At 40.9% G+C, this 19,202-nt stretch overlaps 1 protein-coding gene across 2 annotated transcripts in view; it reads left to right on the top strand.

The window, feature by feature from the left end:
• Positions 1 to 19,202, top strand: part of cdh11 (cadherin 11, type 2, OB-cadherin (osteoblast)) — a 122,584-nt gene that overhangs the window by 84,270 nt on the left and 19,112 nt on the right. For both annotated transcript variants that reach the window (XM_070542593.1, XM_015945033.3), the window contains exons 3-8: positions 138 to 545; positions 4,529 to 4,668; positions 5,294 to 5,588; positions 7,363 to 7,482; positions 9,104 to 9,271; positions 14,448 to 14,635. In XM_070542593.1, coding sequence (XP_070398694.1) covers positions 395 to 545; positions 4,529 to 4,668; positions 5,294 to 5,588; positions 7,363 to 7,482; positions 9,104 to 9,271; positions 14,448 to 14,635 — 1,062 coding nt within the window. In that variant the 5' untranslated portion in view covers positions 138 to 394. The remainder of the gene's footprint in view (positions 1 to 137; positions 546 to 4,528; positions 4,669 to 5,293; positions 5,589 to 7,362; positions 7,483 to 9,103; positions 9,272 to 14,447; positions 14,636 to 19,202) is intronic.

Raw genomic sequence — 19,202 nt, 5'->3', positions numbered from 1 at the left:
CTTTGTCACTTTTTATTGATTTGTTATGTGCTATTTAACTCTAAATGTGCATAATTAAAAATTATTTTTAATAACATAATTTTTTATAGTGAAAAAAGGCTTTTGTTGACTAAATTGCCTTTTCTGCTCCATTATAGGCTCTTTCCCGGGGAGAGAGAAGAACCAAACACATTTTGAGGAGCAGAAAGACGACAAAGCAGTGGGAAGAAGATAGAGAAATTCGGTGATGAGTATCTGCAGCAAAAAGACCCTTTGCAGCAAATGAACTAGGAGATTCTTGAACATTGTGTTTGGAAGCAAAACAGGAAACGGCCTCAGTGGGAGCGGCACTCCACTGAGAGGAACCAGAGAGTCGGAGACGGAGTAAAGTGCACGGTTGCTCAGGTGGAGCAAGATGGGAGTTTTGATAGCGAAGCGCCAGGGCTTAGGCCTGCTGAGGGCCTTGCTGGTCCTGTTGGGGGTTTCTGTGCTCTGCAGCGTTGCATTAGGAACAAGGAAAGGACATGCTTCGTTGGATCACAGGAGCCACAGACACAGACATCCAGGTGAGATTTATTTTTTTTATCAAGCATCATTAAAGGTATTGGCCAGACTTGGCATTCAAATAGTAGAAATACAGTGTAACTACACTTTATCATCTATATAAATATGAACTGGGTTTAGGTTTTCATTTTGTTAAGGAATTTTGTCATAAATCATTACAGAAAAACAAAACACTCTCCACCAGAGAGTGAAGAACTGTGTTTTGCGTACGTCACTCCAGCACGTAAAACAAGGTAGCTGATGTTGCTAGTATTGTGAATAACTGTATTTTGTTTACTTCTGTGCTCTTAATTATTCTGGAAAATTGCGTTTACAGCTGCAGCAAAAGGTCTGAGCCATATGTCCGTGTCCAACACACATTTTTAAATAACACAGGTCTGATCTAAAATATTAACCTACATCTATAAATCCATCAGGAACCACAACGCTGCTTCTGGACTCCAGAGTCACGTTAGCATGTCCCATATTACCCATATTAGAGTAACAATTTTCTACCTTTGCTGTTATTATCCTTCTGTCTCTTTTCTCATTCTTGCCCTTGAATTATTTTAATTTCTCAGTCTCCTCCTTTAGCTCTCTTGCTTCTCTTCCCCTGTTTTTACTTTGACTTTAGTTTCTTTCTTTCTCATCTCCTCCTTTTCTAATTTTGTTTCCCTGTTTTATGTTTGGCTTTAGTTTGTCTCTTTTCATCCAACCATTTTATTTTGTTTATCCTGATTTTGGTCGTGGGGGCAACAGCCTGAGTCGAGAGGCCCAGACTTCCCTCTCCCCAGTCACTCAGGCCAGCTCTTCCGTGAGAGATCCCAAGGCGTTCCCCGGCCAGCCAAGAGACATAGTCCCTCCAGCATTTACTGGGTCTTCCTTTAAGTCTCCTCCCGGTTGGACATGCTTGGTAAACCTCATCAAGGAAGCATCCAGGAGGCATACTATTCAGATGCCCGAGGCACCTCAACTGGCCCCTCTCGATGTGAAGGAACAGCAGGTCTACTTTGAGCCCCTCCCGGATGAATGAGCTTCTCAGCCTATCTTTAAGAGAGAGCCCAGCCAGAATACTCATTTTGGCTACTTGTATCCATGATCTCCTTCTTTCGATGACTACCCAAAGCTCGTGACCATACATGAGGGTTGGAACATAGATCAACTGGTAAATTGAGAGCTTTGTCTTCCGACTCAGCTCTCTTTTCACCACGATAGATCTATATAATGCCCACATCACTGCAGGCAGGATATTTTTATGTTAGTTCATTTAAATTGGTTGCATTTTTTTATCAGTGTTGCCAAAGTGGCCTGGTAGAACATGTTGTAACTCTTGGTTTGTTTCATCAACAATTCCAAATTTATGTTGTGATGGTGATTTGTTATGCATACTTGATGGCTCAGATGCACATTCAAGAAAACACCATTCTAAAGTCTGACTTTGGTTGCTATGGCTTCCGCAAATCTTGTCATCACTGATTCAATATCCAGTTATTTCCTGACATCACGCTTGATGGAGACAACAGCATGGGCAAATGGAATTGTCCATTGTAGCTTGGCAACAGGGGATACCGAAACACTTTCACAGAAGGCCGTCTGATTCCATCGCACTGGTTTTTAGAATCACAGGGTTAATTCATTTTAGAGGAATAAAATCACCTTAAACATATTTGATAAGTGTTAATCACAGGGCCCTTAACTCATTCACTGCCATTGACGACTAAACCGTCATTTTTAAATCCAACCGTTCACTGCCAATGATGACTAAAGTCGTCATTTGCATTTTTTTTTTTTTTTTGCTGTGTGGGCATCGGAATGAGCCCCCGCACCGTGAGAACAAACATCCCAGCTCTAAAGCCGATCTTCATCCGCATACGTCAAACGTCACGTGATCAGGAAGCAGAAAATCCATGCGTTAGGAGATCGTTTTGGGCCGCTGCTGTAAAATAAAGTGAAGCGCGAATCGGAAAAGTTCTGCCAATCACAATTCAACAACGGATTATGAAAGAACGGATAAAGCTCGAAACACGCGGATTCTTCCTGATGTAAGAGGTGAGTCTCCGCTTTGTTTTGGTTGTTTTGGCGTCAACATCATCCTAGCACGCAACCTTCTGTGACTCTTAAAAATGCTGCAAAAACAGTGAGAAATGCTGGCAGCGAAGGGCTTCACCGGTCAGGAAACGGCTCGCAGCGAATGAACTAACATTTTCAAGACCCAAGGCAACCGCCTACCTTTGCCCAATGGTAGTGCCGCCCCTGCATCAAAGTAAAATTAAAGATGGCTGACACAGTCAACTGGCCTTAAAGAATACATCAAATGTCTACAACTCAGTCAGTTCTACAGATACTAGGCAAAATTGTTGTTTTTGTTAGTCAGTAACTGAGGATAATCCACGCAATTTATCAAAGTCACATGAACCTTGTTGGTCAGCTAAACTTGTCAAGAACAAGAGGATGGACTTTATATGAAATTAACTGGCTGGTAAAGCTAATTAGCAAACTCTAAAATGGATTTAACTTTGGTAATCAAACAGTTAATATGTTAAAACAACACCTAGCATGTTTCCCGCTTCTTCTACTGGTTGAGAGCAGAACTACAACTATCATAAACTGGGGCCAGTTGTAGCTTGCACCAAAAACAAACTAATGCTAACAAGAGCCAAATATTTGTACTATAGTAATAATAATAATAATAATAATAATAATAATAATAATAATAATAATAACAATAGACTGGATTTATACATCTTTTAGACACTCAAAGTGCTTTCCATTATTCACTCACTACCAGTGATGGTAAGCTACTATGTAGCCACAGCCACCGTGGGGGCGGGTTTACAGAGGCCAGGCCGCCATTTTGCTCCATCGACCCCTCTGACTAGTACCAACACAGGTATGTCGGGTGAATCGTCTTGCCCAAGGACACAAAAGCAGAATACCCCCTGGCAGGAGCTGGAATCAATCCCACAATCCCCCAACCATGAGGCCAGCTCAACCTCCTGCTGCACTTAAATAAATCATGAAGAAAAAGATCCACACTGTTGGACTAAAAAAAAATATTCCTTACAAGTCCAGTAGCAACAAAGCCAGGTCACCATCAGCCCTTGATTTCATAGCCTCCTTCAGCTCCCTCAACCTAACGTAGGCCACGCCAATGTTCACTCTGGTTTTAGCTCTTTGCTTCACCTCTGAAAACTTTTTTTTTTTTTACTTCCTGGCTCTGTTCCCCCTCTGTGTGATTCATGAGATCACACGTGAAGTGTATACCAAAGCTACAATAACTCCACCATTTCTCAACATAAGATGACCTCAGTGTGTATTTCTGGTGCAAAAAGCTGCAAGTGTGCATGTGACGTTGAAGGGATTTTGAGCTTTCAATTGGTCAGTTATTGATTGCCCCATTTGTTTTTAAGCTTTTTGTGAAAGCCATTCCAAGTAAGTCATTCCTGATACTGTTTTATCATAAATCAATTATAAATTGTTCTTTTTGCTGAAATGCAAAAGCTCTTCATTCACATTTCTTGCCAGGCACACTGCCCACACTACGTGTTTTTTTTACTTCTGCTGACCAGTGTTCTGCTTGAACTTGGCTGCAGTTAGAACACAACCTTCTCCTCTTGGCCTCACAGCAGTCGCACTGCGACCAACAAAGGTTAAATGCCTTCCTAAGAGCTTTCTAAAACACAATTTGTTGAAGTGTCTATTGTTCACACAATCCACCCACATTGTCTCAGCTGGGATTTACACCATGACCCAGAATTCAAAAGCAGACCTCTCCATTCATGAGGTAACTGCTGCCCGCCCACTTTTAAGTTTCATCTTTACACGAATAAAATAAAAAAATCTAATAGAGTGAAGTGTTGCTCTCGAAATCATCCATCCCATAAAGAGTGAACTCAATCAGTATTTAATCTGCCTCCCGACTGTTTCAAATACCAGACCAGAACCCATTTATAATGATAACGAATTATGTGAAATAAACTGAAATATGTTTTTGTGTCTTCTTCAGGTCATTTATCGCTGCATAGACACAGACAGCGAGCAGGGAAAGAAGGCCAGGTACTACACCGGTCCAAACGAGGATGGGTGTGGAATCAGTTCTTTGTCATTGAGGAATATACTGGACCGGACCCGGTCCTGGTGGGCAGGGTAAGTTTTTAGAGTTTTCCCGTGAAGTGTTTCATTCAAATGGAATTAGTAGCTGAATAATAGTTTAATGGCTGCAGTGCCCTCCAGTGACAGCCAGCACACAAGGTGACAGCCAACTCCCAATAAGATTTAAATGAGCTTTTCCCATTTATCAGGGTCTAAGAGTGAGATGGAAGAAGAGAGGGGTCACGCTGACATTCTAGTGTGGATGATTGGTGGTTTTCCTCCACAACAACACCATCACTCAAACTGAGCAGAAGTTTTCATAGCACAGAATAAATGATGATTGCAATGCATCTTATTTCATAGGCATGGGGCTGTTAAGACGGAACATGCGCTTAATTGAATGTTGAACAATACTCATTTTTCAGCACAATATTCTAAATCTCTATTGGCATTCGCCTGTCTAACGTTGAACCTTCCTAGCCTTTTTTTCCCTTTTGTTTGTAGACTTGAGAAACTGAAGCCTAATTTAACACCTACCTGCCATTCTGACTGAACATTTTACAGCTTTTCTCTCCTGCGTGGCAGTGCAATTTATTCATTTAAAATATTGATGTTGGTTCCGCCCGTGCATTCAGCCCATGGCGTAAAACAATGTTTTGTTTTACTTTTTTCTCCTCAGCTCCACTCAGATGTCGACAAAGGGGATGGAACCATCAAGTACATCCTGTCCGGCGAAGGTGCAGGAACGATATTTGTTATTGACGACAAAACGGGCAACATTCATGCCACGAAAACTCTTGACCGTGAGGAGCGAGCTGAGTACACTTTAACAGCTCAGGCTGTGGCAAGAAACACCAATGAGCCTCTGGAGCCTCCATCGGAGTTCATAGTGAAAGTTCAGGATATCAATGATAATCCGCCAGAGTTTCTACATGGCCCGTACTACGCCATGGTGCCTGAGATGTCCAATGTTGGTGAGTATGGAGGAAAAAAAAGATTTAAATAAACAATGGATCAGAGCAGCAATCCAGAATTTTACCACTTTCAGGAATGATTTATGATTTTATTTTAGAAATGCGTATAAGTGATAGTTTTACCTTGTATGATGGAGGCAATAGGTCTTTTATTTTTGCTAAGCCCATCCCTTGTCCTTATAGAGCCCCAAGCAATTTGAAATGACCGCCTCTCAGCATTAGCTAATAGCGTTCAACAGCCGCCTACATACTGATGTCAATCACAGAACGTGCATTAGACTAATACATTCCATATATATATATATATATATATATATATATATATATATATATATATGTATGTATATAAACAGTGTGTATTAGCTCAGCGGGCCAGTTAGAGGTGCACATTCACGAACGAGCGGAGTTGCTACCAGCTGTAGTCATGGAAATAGGGTTAGGGGATGAAAGTGTGATTCATATTTTGAGCCTCTAGATGGTACCATATGACAAAAAAAACTCTGGATCTCCTCTTTAAATACCAAAATATATACAAATGTCTTTTTTTGTCAAAACGTGTATACTGACAGGTTTAAGGAAACTAAACAACATTTTAAAGTAGAAAAGATTTTACATGTTTGCTTTTACATATCCCATTTTAATTAACAGTTTTGTTTTACTTGAACTTGTTTGAGTGAAAATTAGGACATAAAATGCATTTTTTGTTAGTTTAGAAACATTTTTTATTTATTTTTGCAGAGAGTCAATTGTAAATGAGGTCACTGAAGGAGTTCAGCTGCAGTGTTGTGTGCTAAACAGCTTTTTTTCATGGATTATTAATATTCGCTGAAACATGCACACAGGAAATGTGACAAATCAGATCAGAAAGCCCTAAAAGCAGTCACATTTGGCCTTAGAAAAGCCCTTTTACTGTTGTATTTTGTTCTGTAAAGGGGTGAGGAACATATTTGGAAAAAGAAAATAACTTAGATAAACAAGAAAAAGTTGCATCTGCGTGAGTCTAAAGCTTCTATCTAAAAATGTAATACCTTTAACTCCTTTTGGCTCAAACAAAAGACAATCACTTAAAAAACCTGTCCCAAATATGACCTGGAAACTTACTGGCTGCAGCTGGAACTTTTTTTTTAATCAAAAGCAAAAGGTTAGATTCTTTTTCAGGACACTGAAAATCTTTTGAAAGATCTCCAGGCATGCTGGTTTGGAGTTAAACTGTCTAGAAACTTTGAGCCTAGAAAGTAATTCTTACATCTGAATAATTTTTATGAGTTGTATCAAATTAGGAAAAGTACATTTCAGCAAGTACACGAAGTCGCGATCATTTGCTTGACTTTCTCGACTCCAGTTTAAAAAGATCCGTTGAACGTGGAGCGCTGCCTGGTGTTAACACGCCACACTTATCTTTAAAATGTCAGATTTCCTCAGCGCTAAGATGAAGTGCTGGTTGAGCTCAAGATCTGTGCATTTTACCCATTATCCAATGGGTTGTGAAAGGTTTTCATGTGATGTTTCATTTAAGACATTAAAAGCAACGATATCGGAGACTGGATATTTCCATCCAACAATGATGAAATTGATGGAAATGCTGTTGGAGAACAGCCCACGTAGAGTCAGTGCAGCTGCAGTCTGTTAAAGAAGGAATGTTTTTCAATCCCTTTCAGCTGGGGAAGGCAGCTAGGCCAGCAGACACTTGGTAGCAAGATGTTTGTCAAACTGCTCTTGAACCAGATCACTGAGGTAGTCTCCCCCTGACTTGCCTGTCTTGTCTGTCCTGTAGGTACGTCAGTGATGCAGGTGACAGCTACAGATGCTGATGACCCCACCTATGGCAACAGCGCCAGGCTGGTGTACAGCATTCTGCAAGGACAGCCATATTTCTCTGTGGAGCCCCAGACAGGTAAAACGAACCATCTTTGTTGAAATCCTGCTGGAAATAGGTTAACAGACAGAAACAACTGCCAACCCCCACAGCTGAGATTAATAACTGTCCATCTAAATATAACACAAGTCACCAGCGTGTCAGGGTTAACACAAAGGGACAGGGGTTCAGTTTTACATTGACACCTCAAGACAAATTAGGGTCACAAATTTAGCAAACATGCATCTCCTGGGATTGTAGGAGGATGTCAGAGCAACCTGTAAGAGGAGGAACAGGCAAATGCCACATACAGACCATCAGTGAAAGAAAGTAAAACCAGTTTTCTGATCGTGTGCTCTCCCAAAAGAAACCTAAAAAACTATTTTGTGATGCAATATTTCTACCTTCTACCACTTTTGATGTAAAAAGCTGCAGTCACCGCTCCAGGGATCATGTAGCAACACATCATTTCCTCTGAAACCGGTTAAAAAAGAGAAGGCCCTAAGGACATTCAGCTTGGTCCCTATAGAGCACAGGCCTAATATTTGGGTATGCATTAAAAAAGTAAAAATGGGGATGAAAGAAGAGAGGTTAGGGCAGAAACAGAGCTGCGTTAGGTCAGGGGGAGAAGGAAAGAACTGAGGGAGAGGCTGGGGAAGAGAACGAGAGGAAAATTGGTTTAGAGAGGAGTGAGTTCATGGAAAAGAGTGGTTAGGCCAAAGAGAGTCGGAGAGATTGGAGCAGAGTAAATCTGGCTAATCAAACCAACGTTGGGTATTTGACTGGCTCAAATCCATAGCTCGCATTTCTAATTGGTTTGGAGATTATCAGCTTTTCGTGCTGTCACACACTTTGCATATTATGACACCAGAGAGCCTCGGTGACTCTGCAGCTGGACATGTGGAGAATGAAGGAGAGCTGAACGGAGAGCTGGGTGATTTACTCAGTCACAAGAGAAAAGACTACTGAGGCTTGAAATAGTACAACAGAATAATTTTGCTACTGTTCCTATTTATTTGACTGATGAATAAAATGTTTTAGTTTCCAATTAAAATGTGTTATGCTTCATTTTCTTTTTTATCAAATGAGGCATTTCATTAAAATAATGTGCTACGAATTTCATCGAATATAAAAAAACGTAACTTTTTATTGAGTGGTTTCGTAGCATGTTTGAAAAGTGTGACTTGCAACATCACCTGATCTTTTTTATGTTCTAAACCTAAAATATAAGCCAATAGTGTTATTGTTTATTCATTTTTCAACAATGTTTTTCATAAAAAGTAGCTAAAATGAAAATGTCATTCATTCCCCAACACATTGTGCAGTCAGGACTGGGCTTTATGGTGTCTGCACAGGAATGAGTCCATGGTCCCCTCTCTTCTGTTGACATGCTTTCTTTTGGCAGAGTTAATACATGTAAAAGCTTGATTTTGGGATGGTAAAACCTCCAAAAACAGGCTAAAAACATCACTTTCACTGATGATTCACCAGAGGTCATTCTCATTGGTCACATTCAGTGAACCTCTATCTACTGAACTCAGGCAGCAACAATCAGTCGGTTAACTTTATCAAAACAGTGAAAATCGCTGCAAACATGACATTTTCTCTCTCTCTCTTTTTGTTTAAAATGTAATGTAATATCACTTAACTGTCTTGTCAGGAATAATCCGTACTGCTTTACCGAACATGGACCGAGAGGCACGTCAGGAGTATGATGTTGTCATCCAGGCTAAAGACATGGGTGGTCACATGGGGGGGCTGTCGGGGACCACTGAGGTCAAAATCACGCTGACAGACGTCAACGACAACCCTCCAAAATTCCCACAGAGTAAGTCAAGAACTCTTTTGAATCTCCCTAATGAAATACAACAGCTGCTGTATTTGTATCAGTACAGAAGAGAAACAGAGAAACATATATTTGAATTGCTCAAGATTTGTTCTGTTATTTTAAGTCATATCTCTCCATCCAACACTTGCCTTCACTTTTTTTTGTCCTCTACTGATTTTTCCTGTCAACGGTTTGTTTGTTTTTTTCCCTCCTCCTCCTGTAGCTCTCAGCCAGGGGACTCCCTGCAGAAATTCAGCTGAGTAGCTCCTAGATGGAGAGGGGAGAAAAGACAGATCAGGAGTGGAGAAGCTGAATAGGCAAGAAAAGGGGGAGACATGAACAGAAACAGTGAGGGGGGATGCTAAAGATGGGGGGGATGCAGAGAAGAAGGCGTGCCAAAGCCATCACTCCTGTTCCTGTATGTTCCAACTAGCTGACAGTGTTTCAGTTGCCTGCAAAAGCTAAAGCTGCCAAAGCAAATATCAGACTCCGTGGGCCACAACTGGACTATAGTTTTTATTTGCCAGCGAGCTTCCATCAGAGCACAAAATCCTTTTAATTCTCCAAAATGACACACTTGTTTTTTTCTTAGTTTTATTCTTTCAAACAAAACTAAAAAATGTGAAGAAGCTCAAGGCGTGTTTCTACTTCAGGGACCTTCTCTGGAATCCAGACTTGTTTTCTTGGGCCATTCTTTACTCCTGCGTATCCTCAGCAGGAGCCCAGAGCCAAAACCGACCACCGGGGCAGAAATCCTCTGGTACTTTTGAAACTACCTGGAACTTGCAGGGTGATGGTGGAACAGTCATTGGGAAACAAAATGGAACTGTAAAAGAAATGATGCAACTGTCTGCTGTCTGGCAAAGTCTTTACACCAAAATGACCCTGTAGCTCAGACCTTAAGCTGAAGACAGTTGAGGTGTTTGCCAGTCTCGTCCTGTCCGTATACCCCCACCCCCCCACCCACCCCCAAATTCCCAGTTGGGCAAAGTCTGCACCAGCCTGCACTGGTTGGGGGCAGTCAGCATGGCCAGTTGGAACGAAAATCGAACGTTTCAATTCCTGGAGCCAATTTTGGATGCAGTCAGGTGTGAACTGATTATCGACCCACCTTTAAACACGCATTGCTAACAGCCAGTGAAATAGCAATATAGGAAACAGGGCTGCTTTAGGGCAACATTTTAGACGAGGTCTGTCATTTAGTTGGCTTCGTTATCCTTCTGATCCTCTCCCAGCAAACACAGTAATTCATCAACCATGAACACTTTTGCACATGTTGCCAAGGTAAAAAAAAACTTTAATAAAATCAAAAGTTTTCCTAAACTGTTTAGAAAACAATTTTGCCCTCTAATATTCAGCATTAGTTTCCATGGATATGAGCTGCAGACAGAATGTTATATAACAAAACAACGTTGGTGGTTCGAGGTGTCAGTGTTTTTACAAACTACCTTCCCGCGTTACATCATGCATCACTGACAGTTTACATCTGTGATGCAAGAAAACACGGTGAACAACAATATGTTGCTGAAGTGGGTTCCTGTGGTAAAAAATAAGCAGAAGCAGCACAGCCACCTGCAAGAACGGTCTCCCAGATGGCGTGAATGAGGACAGTGATTACTTATTTAGTAGCGGGGCAGAGTGAGGGAGAGCGAGAGGGTAGAGGCAGAATAAAATGGAAAAGGAGATATAGAGTCAAAAAGATAAACAGAAAACGTCAAAGGAAGAGACAAAAACTTGAATTAACATCTTCCACCAACATATCACACGGAGGTTTACTTTCATATCTGCCTCGGCTTCTGAGTTACGCTGCTGAATTATGACCAAGGTGTTATTTAGATATCCCACTCGGAATGGGACTCGGAGTTCTTTATTCACACGACTGTCAACCAAAGAAAATCTCCTGCCTCCAGCTTGGGTTGTCACCAGCGTCGAGGGATAATAAAATAGAAACAAACCCTGAAGAAAAATGAAGTAGATAAAAACAGACGTAAAAGTTATACAGTATACAGCCTCTCGAGTTCCCAGCTTTCTTTCATGCCGTAGATTTTTATTTTATTTTTTCGTTTCAATCCAAGGATTCATCTCTCCATTTCTCCGTCTCTCACAGACTTCCTGTCCCTGATATTCTCTGCCTTTCACCTCATTATTAGCAGTCTTTCATTTACTACCCTGAAAACCCATCACAGCACAGACAGACATGTCTGAGAAAGACGTGAAAATGTGTCGTCCCTCCTCAGCGTTTGTCTTTATTAGTCTTGCATGACAGAGAAGGTTTTGTTAAATATCTGTAATCTATGTTAAACATCGTACATTGAAGCAGCTTCTGTCTCATTCTCATTTAAATACAAACAGTGGAGAACAAAGCAGATCATAAAAAGCATTTGAAGTGGAGAACTCTGGTGTGATGGATGTCTACGGGCTCCTATTTGAACATTTCATTTACCTTGGGTGACTTCTGGAATTGCTATTACAGAACTGTCTGTTCTCATAAAGCACCTCCGATTCACTCAATTAAAAGTCTCTTAACATGAATATGGTCTGAAATGAAATTTATGTTGGAGCTTCCATCTAAAGATTAGGTAGATGGTAGTATTATGGGCTGAAGGGAAGTCATCCAAATGAAAAAAATAAATGTAATTATGTGGTTTACGTCTGCACAGAAAGGTCTGCAGCTGTGGGTGGACATGTCAACGCCCCAGGCTTTAAATTAAGGCCCTGTCCACACGTAGCCGGGGATCTGCCAAAACGTAGATATTTTTCTACGTTTTGGCCTGTCATCCACACGAAAACGGAGTTTTTTCACACGAAAACGGATCTTTTTAAAAACTCCGGCCAAAGTGAAGATCTGCGTTTTCTCCTTGTTGGGTGTCTGCGTGTGGACAGACAAAACCAGAGTTTTAAGGTCTGCAACGTCACTTTCCGCGACAAAAAAATGCTGACATCACGTGTGCGACCTGTGTTTACACTAGCCGACAGCATGGATGCCCTCAGAGCTGCGCTCGCTTTATCAATTGTCCAAGCGCTTTTTTTTTTACAAGTGGAATTACTGCTCCGTGCGGAAGACCACAGACGAAGGACGAGGTTAAGAACAGCTGAAGTACTGCCGCCTACAGGTCTGGCATGTCCTTAACAACGTATTTATCCGGGTACGTGTGGACAGTTTTATTTTAAAACGAGGTGGTGTGGATGCAAGTTTTTGGAGGGGCGGATATTCGTTTTTTTAAAAAAACCCGCTACGTGTGGACTAGGCCTTAATGTCACATAAACACTTTAGTGATGTCAGTTTTTTTTTTACAAAGAAATCTCTCAGCTCATCATAAGATGATGCTTTGTCAGATAGTATTCTTTATCAAAACATCACAGGACTTTTCTTTGGTAGTCTTTGAGTTCAGTTGTTTGTCACTGACATATTTTGCAGGCCTAGGTAAGAAATACACACGTGTGTGTGTGTGTGTGTGTGTGTGTGTGTGTGTGTGTGTGTGTGTGTGTGTGTGTGTGTGTGTGTGTGTGTGTGTGTGTGTGTGTGTGTGTGTGTGTGTGTGTGTGAAGGCAAAAGGGAGGGCTGTTCAAAATTCAGATTATTAGTAGATGGAAGAGGTTTATCTGGGCTACTACTTATTTATTTAGTTACTTTCATTTTTGAAGGATGGAAAAAACATGGACTCTAAAAGGAAAAATATCAACTGAGAAATGAAAAAAAAGTCATTTTTCCCCTCACATTTATTAGATTAGTAGTTTAAATGCTTAGATTTTCTAGTTTAATTTGGGAATCAACAAAAATTTTATTTTCTTCTTCCAAAAGTTACAAGGAAAAAATACATTTAGAAATAGAATATATTATAATGAAATATATAAATTGTGACACGTATTATGAATGTAATTCAACGGCTTAAAGGTAATTCAGTTAAAAAAGAAATTCAAAGTTGCCTTAAAAATGGGACACCCTAAAACAATATATTTTCTTATATTTGCTTTTTCCTTCAGGGCTTCCGTACAATAATGAAATGTGTTTTTTTATGTAAATGTAGACTTCCTGTATGGCCTGAGCTTCATTTTAGCCTATAGCCAGGTAGAGCTGCCCGCGTGTTCTGTCATACAATATTTAACTCAACTGCCAGAAGCCGCTGAAGTTAAGCTACTTAGGAAAAGCAAGAATATGACAGGGCAAGAGCAAAAGAAAAGGGGCAAAGTGAGGGGCAGGCATGAAATGAGCTTTCTCCTAGAAAGGGACAGAGCGGAGACAAGGCAGGCGTGAGAGAAACGGGGCAATAGGGGGAGGTGAGGATGACTGAAATGATTAGAAGCAATGGAGACAGGAGAGGCAAATGAGAGATGACTAAGGAGGGAAAGATGTTAGAAAAGAAAGAAAATAAATGACATGAGGAGGAGCTTTAAAGGCAGGTACGAAGATGAAAGGAGGATAGGAGGGATTTGGTGAGGATCGATGGAGTTGTGCTGAAGTAAAGTACAGAGCTGCAGGATAGCTCGAGGGAATTTCAGTCCCCTCAGTGGCTCTGCTCTTCGTCCTGCATTTACTTAGATGTCACACGACCAAATGATTTTCATGATTCAGGGGATTGGTCCACCTGGATGAACTGGATAAGCATGCTAATGATGTACAACTCACACTGCTCAGAGCAGGAGGAGGCAAGGACGAGGAACGATGGAAAAACAACAGAAATGGAAAGATGGACACAGCTGAAAGGAAGGAAATTGTTTTACGACAGAAGAAGCAGGGGTGGAAGAAAGATTAGCTGAAAGTGAAGGAATGGCAACACTGAGGTGAGAGCAGGACAACGGAAAAGAGAAATGGGAGCGTTGGAAGGATCAAAGAAGAGAAAGTAAGAAGACATATGGTCCTACTGCTTGCATTCTGAAAACCAGGTGTCTGCGTCTTCAGCCACTCACACACAAACACACCTGACACGACGGGAGATATTAATATCCTTTGGGCCTTATGAGGCAGATGGTATAGTTGGTGTTAATCCCTCGCTGCCCTCCTAAACTGACCCTGCCACAGACCGTAAACATGGTGGCAGCCGGCCAGGAATTCCCTCGAGACTTTAAAAGGTGTTGAATACTAAAGCAAGTCGTGACCAGAAGCTGACACGGCCAGCTCTAAGCAGTCCAGCAAATAAGTTTTCTACCTAATTATGTTTTTCTTTCTTTCTCCCAGGTGTGTATTCCATGTCAGTGTCAGAGGATAAAGTACCAGGAGAGGAGGTTGGCAGACTTAAGGCTAAAGACCCAGATCTGGGAGACAACGGACTTGTAAACTATCGCTTAATAGATGGAGACGGGATGAACATGTTTGAAATTTCAACAAACTCCGAGACCAGAGAGGCTGTTGTTAAACTGAAAAAGGTAAGATATGATGGAAGATTCAAGACATCCACTATTTTTAGATTGAAAATGAGGAACGGCAGCAGAGCAAACACCACCATTACATGACTTGGCAAGAAACAAATTGTTATCCAGATTGTTATCATCGAACACGTGATCGGTGCAAAACGTAACAGATGCATTGTCCCCGGAAGCTTGTCCCGTTCCACTAGGAGCAGGTGTGTTCCGCACTGGTTGTGTGGGGTCACAAGTTATCATATGGCGTCATCTGGTGACGTCTATAGACTTTCTGGATTAACTTCAGTTTATTTCCATCAGAGGCAGTTGGGAGAGTCACAACACAACGTTTCTTGGATGAGTCCTATAGTCGCAGCGCTCTGTGGGAAGACACCCACTCGCTAGAACCATGGCTATTGCTGCGTACTACGCTTCGAGGGCATTAAGCAACACTTACACATTCAGAGGAAAACTGGGATTATGGTCATTGTTCAATCCTTTATAGTAAATATATCAACTTTTGTTTGGTAAATGTAATCAAACATCAGCAGTCTACTGGAATCAAATATTCCTTCAACACAGTTTGGTCACAGAGGAGGTGGAAAAGCATTACAGCTGATTCTATCAATGCATGTCTTTTAAAACTTTCTCCTGGCTCAAATGGGGCCTAAATCAATCAGGTGAGCGATGGAAACTGTTGTAGTGAGCAGGAAAGCATGGAAGCAGCAAGAAAAAGTGGTTTGAGCTATGGTCTGAAAACAAGCCATTGCTCTCTTGCCAGGAGCTGCAGCCACTGGTGCATTTACAGCTTTCATTCATTGCTTGTCCTTCAACATGATTTCAAAGACGCTGTGATAATGGACTGTATAAAAGGGAAATAAAGCGTCTGGGCAGTGCTACTTCCTCCTTGTTGAACCGAGGTCACACTACCAAATGTTCTCCGTTTGCTGTTGTGGTGCAGTTCGGTACATACCTGATTACTCAAAGAGTTTGGGACAAAATGTAGTTGTTGTTATGTTTATTCATTTGAGTTAAATCAAAATGATGATTTTATGTGATGTTTTAAACTATTTTGAAGCAACATTAAAGTTTCCCGCTTCTCCTTCCTACTGGTGGAAAGCAGAATTACAACAGTTGTAAACAACCCTGCTAGCACCAACAGCGAGCTAACACTAACACAAGACAATTAATACTAAATAGGCCACAAATTTAAAAGATCCACACTGTTGGACAAAATATTATCACCTACAACTCCAATAGCAACAAAGTCAGGTCACCATAAGTCAGTGATTTCATAGCCTTTTTCAGCTTCCTCAAGTGTAGGCTGATGCTCACTCTGGTTTTAGTTCTCTGCTTCATCTTAAAGGAATTACTCTTACTTTTACTTCCAGGCTCCACCATGATGCCAAGAGAAAAAGAAATATTCTTGTGCATTTTATTGACGATCGGCAAACTGAAAGAGCTAACCGCTAACAGCTACCTACCCAAACCACAAATCTGTTAGGTGCAGATCAAGTTCGTGGCTCAAGGAGCACTGAAACCAGTTGGAAAGAAACAAGTTCAAGTGTAAAAAAACAACAACTTTGCTTTAAGTAGCATGTTTTGTAAAATATGGAGTAAATTTGCTTGAAATTTGGAATTTATGTTCTGCATTACAACAAAAAAGAGTTACAGTAGAGACAGATATTTTTTAGTTTTAGCTCTGAACACAAATGTGTGTTTACAATAAATTGTGTTAATTTGAAGGCTTTTAGATCTTTTTAGCTGTTTCTTGCAATCCTACTAAACTTTGACGGTCTTATCATCCAATTTAGTCTTAGTTGTCGCATTCAAATGATGTAATAAACAAAATGTCTGTCATGAAGAATTCTTAAAATAAAGCAATATACAGACATGATTGATACATTTCCTGTGAAAAACCTCAAGGTTCTTTGAGCCAGTTTAGTAAAAACAATGAACCCCTTTGATAAAATGAGTGGATTTATCGTTTCTTTGCTTTCTGAGGTTTGAGATCATCCATATGATCACACTGTGATGCATGTTTCAGTTACTATTCTCCTCCGTTTGTAGTTGTAATAATCTGCAAAGACAAGTCATTCATTCTCCTACATGAAGTCTCAATCTCACGGTGCTCTCAAATACACTCCAACAATTATCTTTCTGTTTTACACACACACACACACACACACACACACACACACACACACACACACACACACACACACACACACACACACACACGCACACGCACACACACGCACGCGTGCACGCGTCATATTGCTGCATGTATAGCTGCAGGTCAGGATCAGAGCTGAATCCTCCAGTGAGCTGTAAGGGAAGTCTGCTATTGCAGCTCCTCTCAGGCTGCCTGACCTCTGGGTCATTCAGTAAAAAAATGATCACTTTACCGAAGTCATCAGCTGAATCGTACATCAAAATGTCTGTTTTAGAATGGTGATTCCAGAAAATAACATTTAAGCTCATCAGACGGTATTCTTTTTCTGAATATGGTGACATAAGAAGAAGAAGAAGAAGAAGAAGAAAATATCATTTCTATAGCGCCTCTCAAGATAAAAATCACGAGGCGCTTCACAAAAACAAAAAATGTAAAAAAAAATGTAAAAATTTATTTAGAAAATGGATAAAAATATATTTAAAATGAGCAAAAAGACAAGTGTGATTTTAAAAAATGTTAAGAAAGAGAGAGAGTGAATAGGAAAGAGGGAAATCAGTGGATCCTGAGGAAGGTGGAATAGGTGGGGAGAGCAGAATAAAGAGAGTGGTGAAGAAGGTCATACAAAAGCTACTTTGAACAAGTGAGTTTTCAGCTGCTTTTTAAAGGAGACCACTGAGTCCACTGATCTCAGGCTCAGGGGGAGAGTTCCAGAGTCTGGGGGCCACAGCAGCAGATGATCTGTCACCTTTGGTCTTTAGCCTGGTGCTGCACAACCAGTAGGCTTTGATCACTGGACCTCAGGGACCTGCTGGGGGTGTAGGGACTAAGAAGATCACCAATGTAAGATGGTGCTTGTCCATGTAAGGCCCTATAGACCAGAACCAGGATCTTGAAATGAACCCTGAAGTTGACTGGCAGCCACTGAAGCTGGAGGAGAAGCGGGGTGATGTGGGTGTGTTTGGAGGACTTGGTCAGAAGCCGAGCACAGGGATTCTGAACCACCTGTAGACGGTTCAGGGAGGTTCTGCTCAGACACGTGAAAAGAGATAACTGACACCCATGGCTGCATACTTTTATGGTGCATGGTGGAGTTTGCAGTGAGCTGCATTTCCTGTCCAGACAACTGTGACGTCACATAAAAATGCACCCAGTTGTAACCCACAGATCATTTCCACTGAAGCTGTGGGAAAATCTTTTACTGCAATGATCGATGCAAGTCAGTTTCATGTTTTTTTTCTCACACAACTCTCTGCATGAGCGATTCATTTGCAGCTCAGCTCTAAAGCCAGGCATTGAGACTGCCAGAGCTAAGGGCTCTCCTCCCAGCCATGACACCAGGAATAAAGCAGGGGAATGACTTAGTGATAATAATGAGTAATGCTCCTTTCTCCTCTATCAACAACTATAATTACTCTGCCCTGGAGCCAAACAGGTAACTCATAAATAAGGCATAAGTCAACAGTAGAGGACCATGGCAGTGCTGTGCATATCCTAAATCTAGATTGCAAATGTTCCCTGTGTTTGCATATGAAAGGAGTACATAGCAAAATATGAATGCAGCTGTCTGCAGCAGATACATGACATGTAGGAACTTTGGTTAAAAGTTGCCTACACGAAATTGACAGAATCTCATGACAACTTAAAGGGGCGTCCTAATTTAAAGCCTACTCCTTCTGACTTTTAATTAAGGACCAGTAGAACATCCTACATCTAGACTGCCCAGTGAATAGGTACGATAAAGTTCAAAAACATTTTCTAAACAAAGTTCGTAATTTACAAACAGAGTGTTTCACATGAATTCATATGTAAATATCATGTTTTCAAAAGGGAAAACACATTTTCCACACGTCACATTAAAGGCATGTGACCCTCATTTGTACACGTATTTCCAACATGTCACATTTTTACAAGATGAATTTATTTCATGTGGCCTTTGTTCCAACATCTCATGCTCTATGTGAAGCTTGTGTATTTAAGACATTTTTGACATGTGTTACACATGTGACATGTTCATTTAGCATGTTTTCACATATGACGTGGATGTGGTTTTAACTGAAGGAGATCCTCAAGGCTGTGTCATCAGTCCCTTCAGTTCATACTGCAAACCCACCATGATACGGTCTTCTGACAAGCAACACACATGGATCGGTGATTTTAGGAGTGGTTTCTTTACTCTCACTGTCGAATTCAAAGCAAATACATTTTTCTAGGCACAAAATCCCTTCATGCATCTCATCTTTTATATATAGTGGTGCAAAATTACCTGTTGTGTCTTATGAATGGATAATGATGAATATGTTTTTATGTATTTATTGAGCAGCGATGTACGCACAGCAGGTTCTCTGTTCTGCTTAGTGATTTTTTTGAAACAGTGAAAGTCAAAGCTCTGCTAATTGGTTTACTGTCAGCTCCTGC

This window comes from Nothobranchius furzeri, chromosome 12, assembly GCF_043380555.1.
Source record: "Nothobranchius furzeri strain GRZ-AD chromosome 12, NfurGRZ-RIMD1, whole genome shotgun sequence".
NCBI classification, from domain to species: domain Eukaryota; kingdom Metazoa; phylum Chordata; class Actinopteri; order Cyprinodontiformes; family Nothobranchiidae; genus Nothobranchius; species Nothobranchius furzeri.
This window is presented reverse-complemented; position numbering and strand designations above follow the sequence as displayed.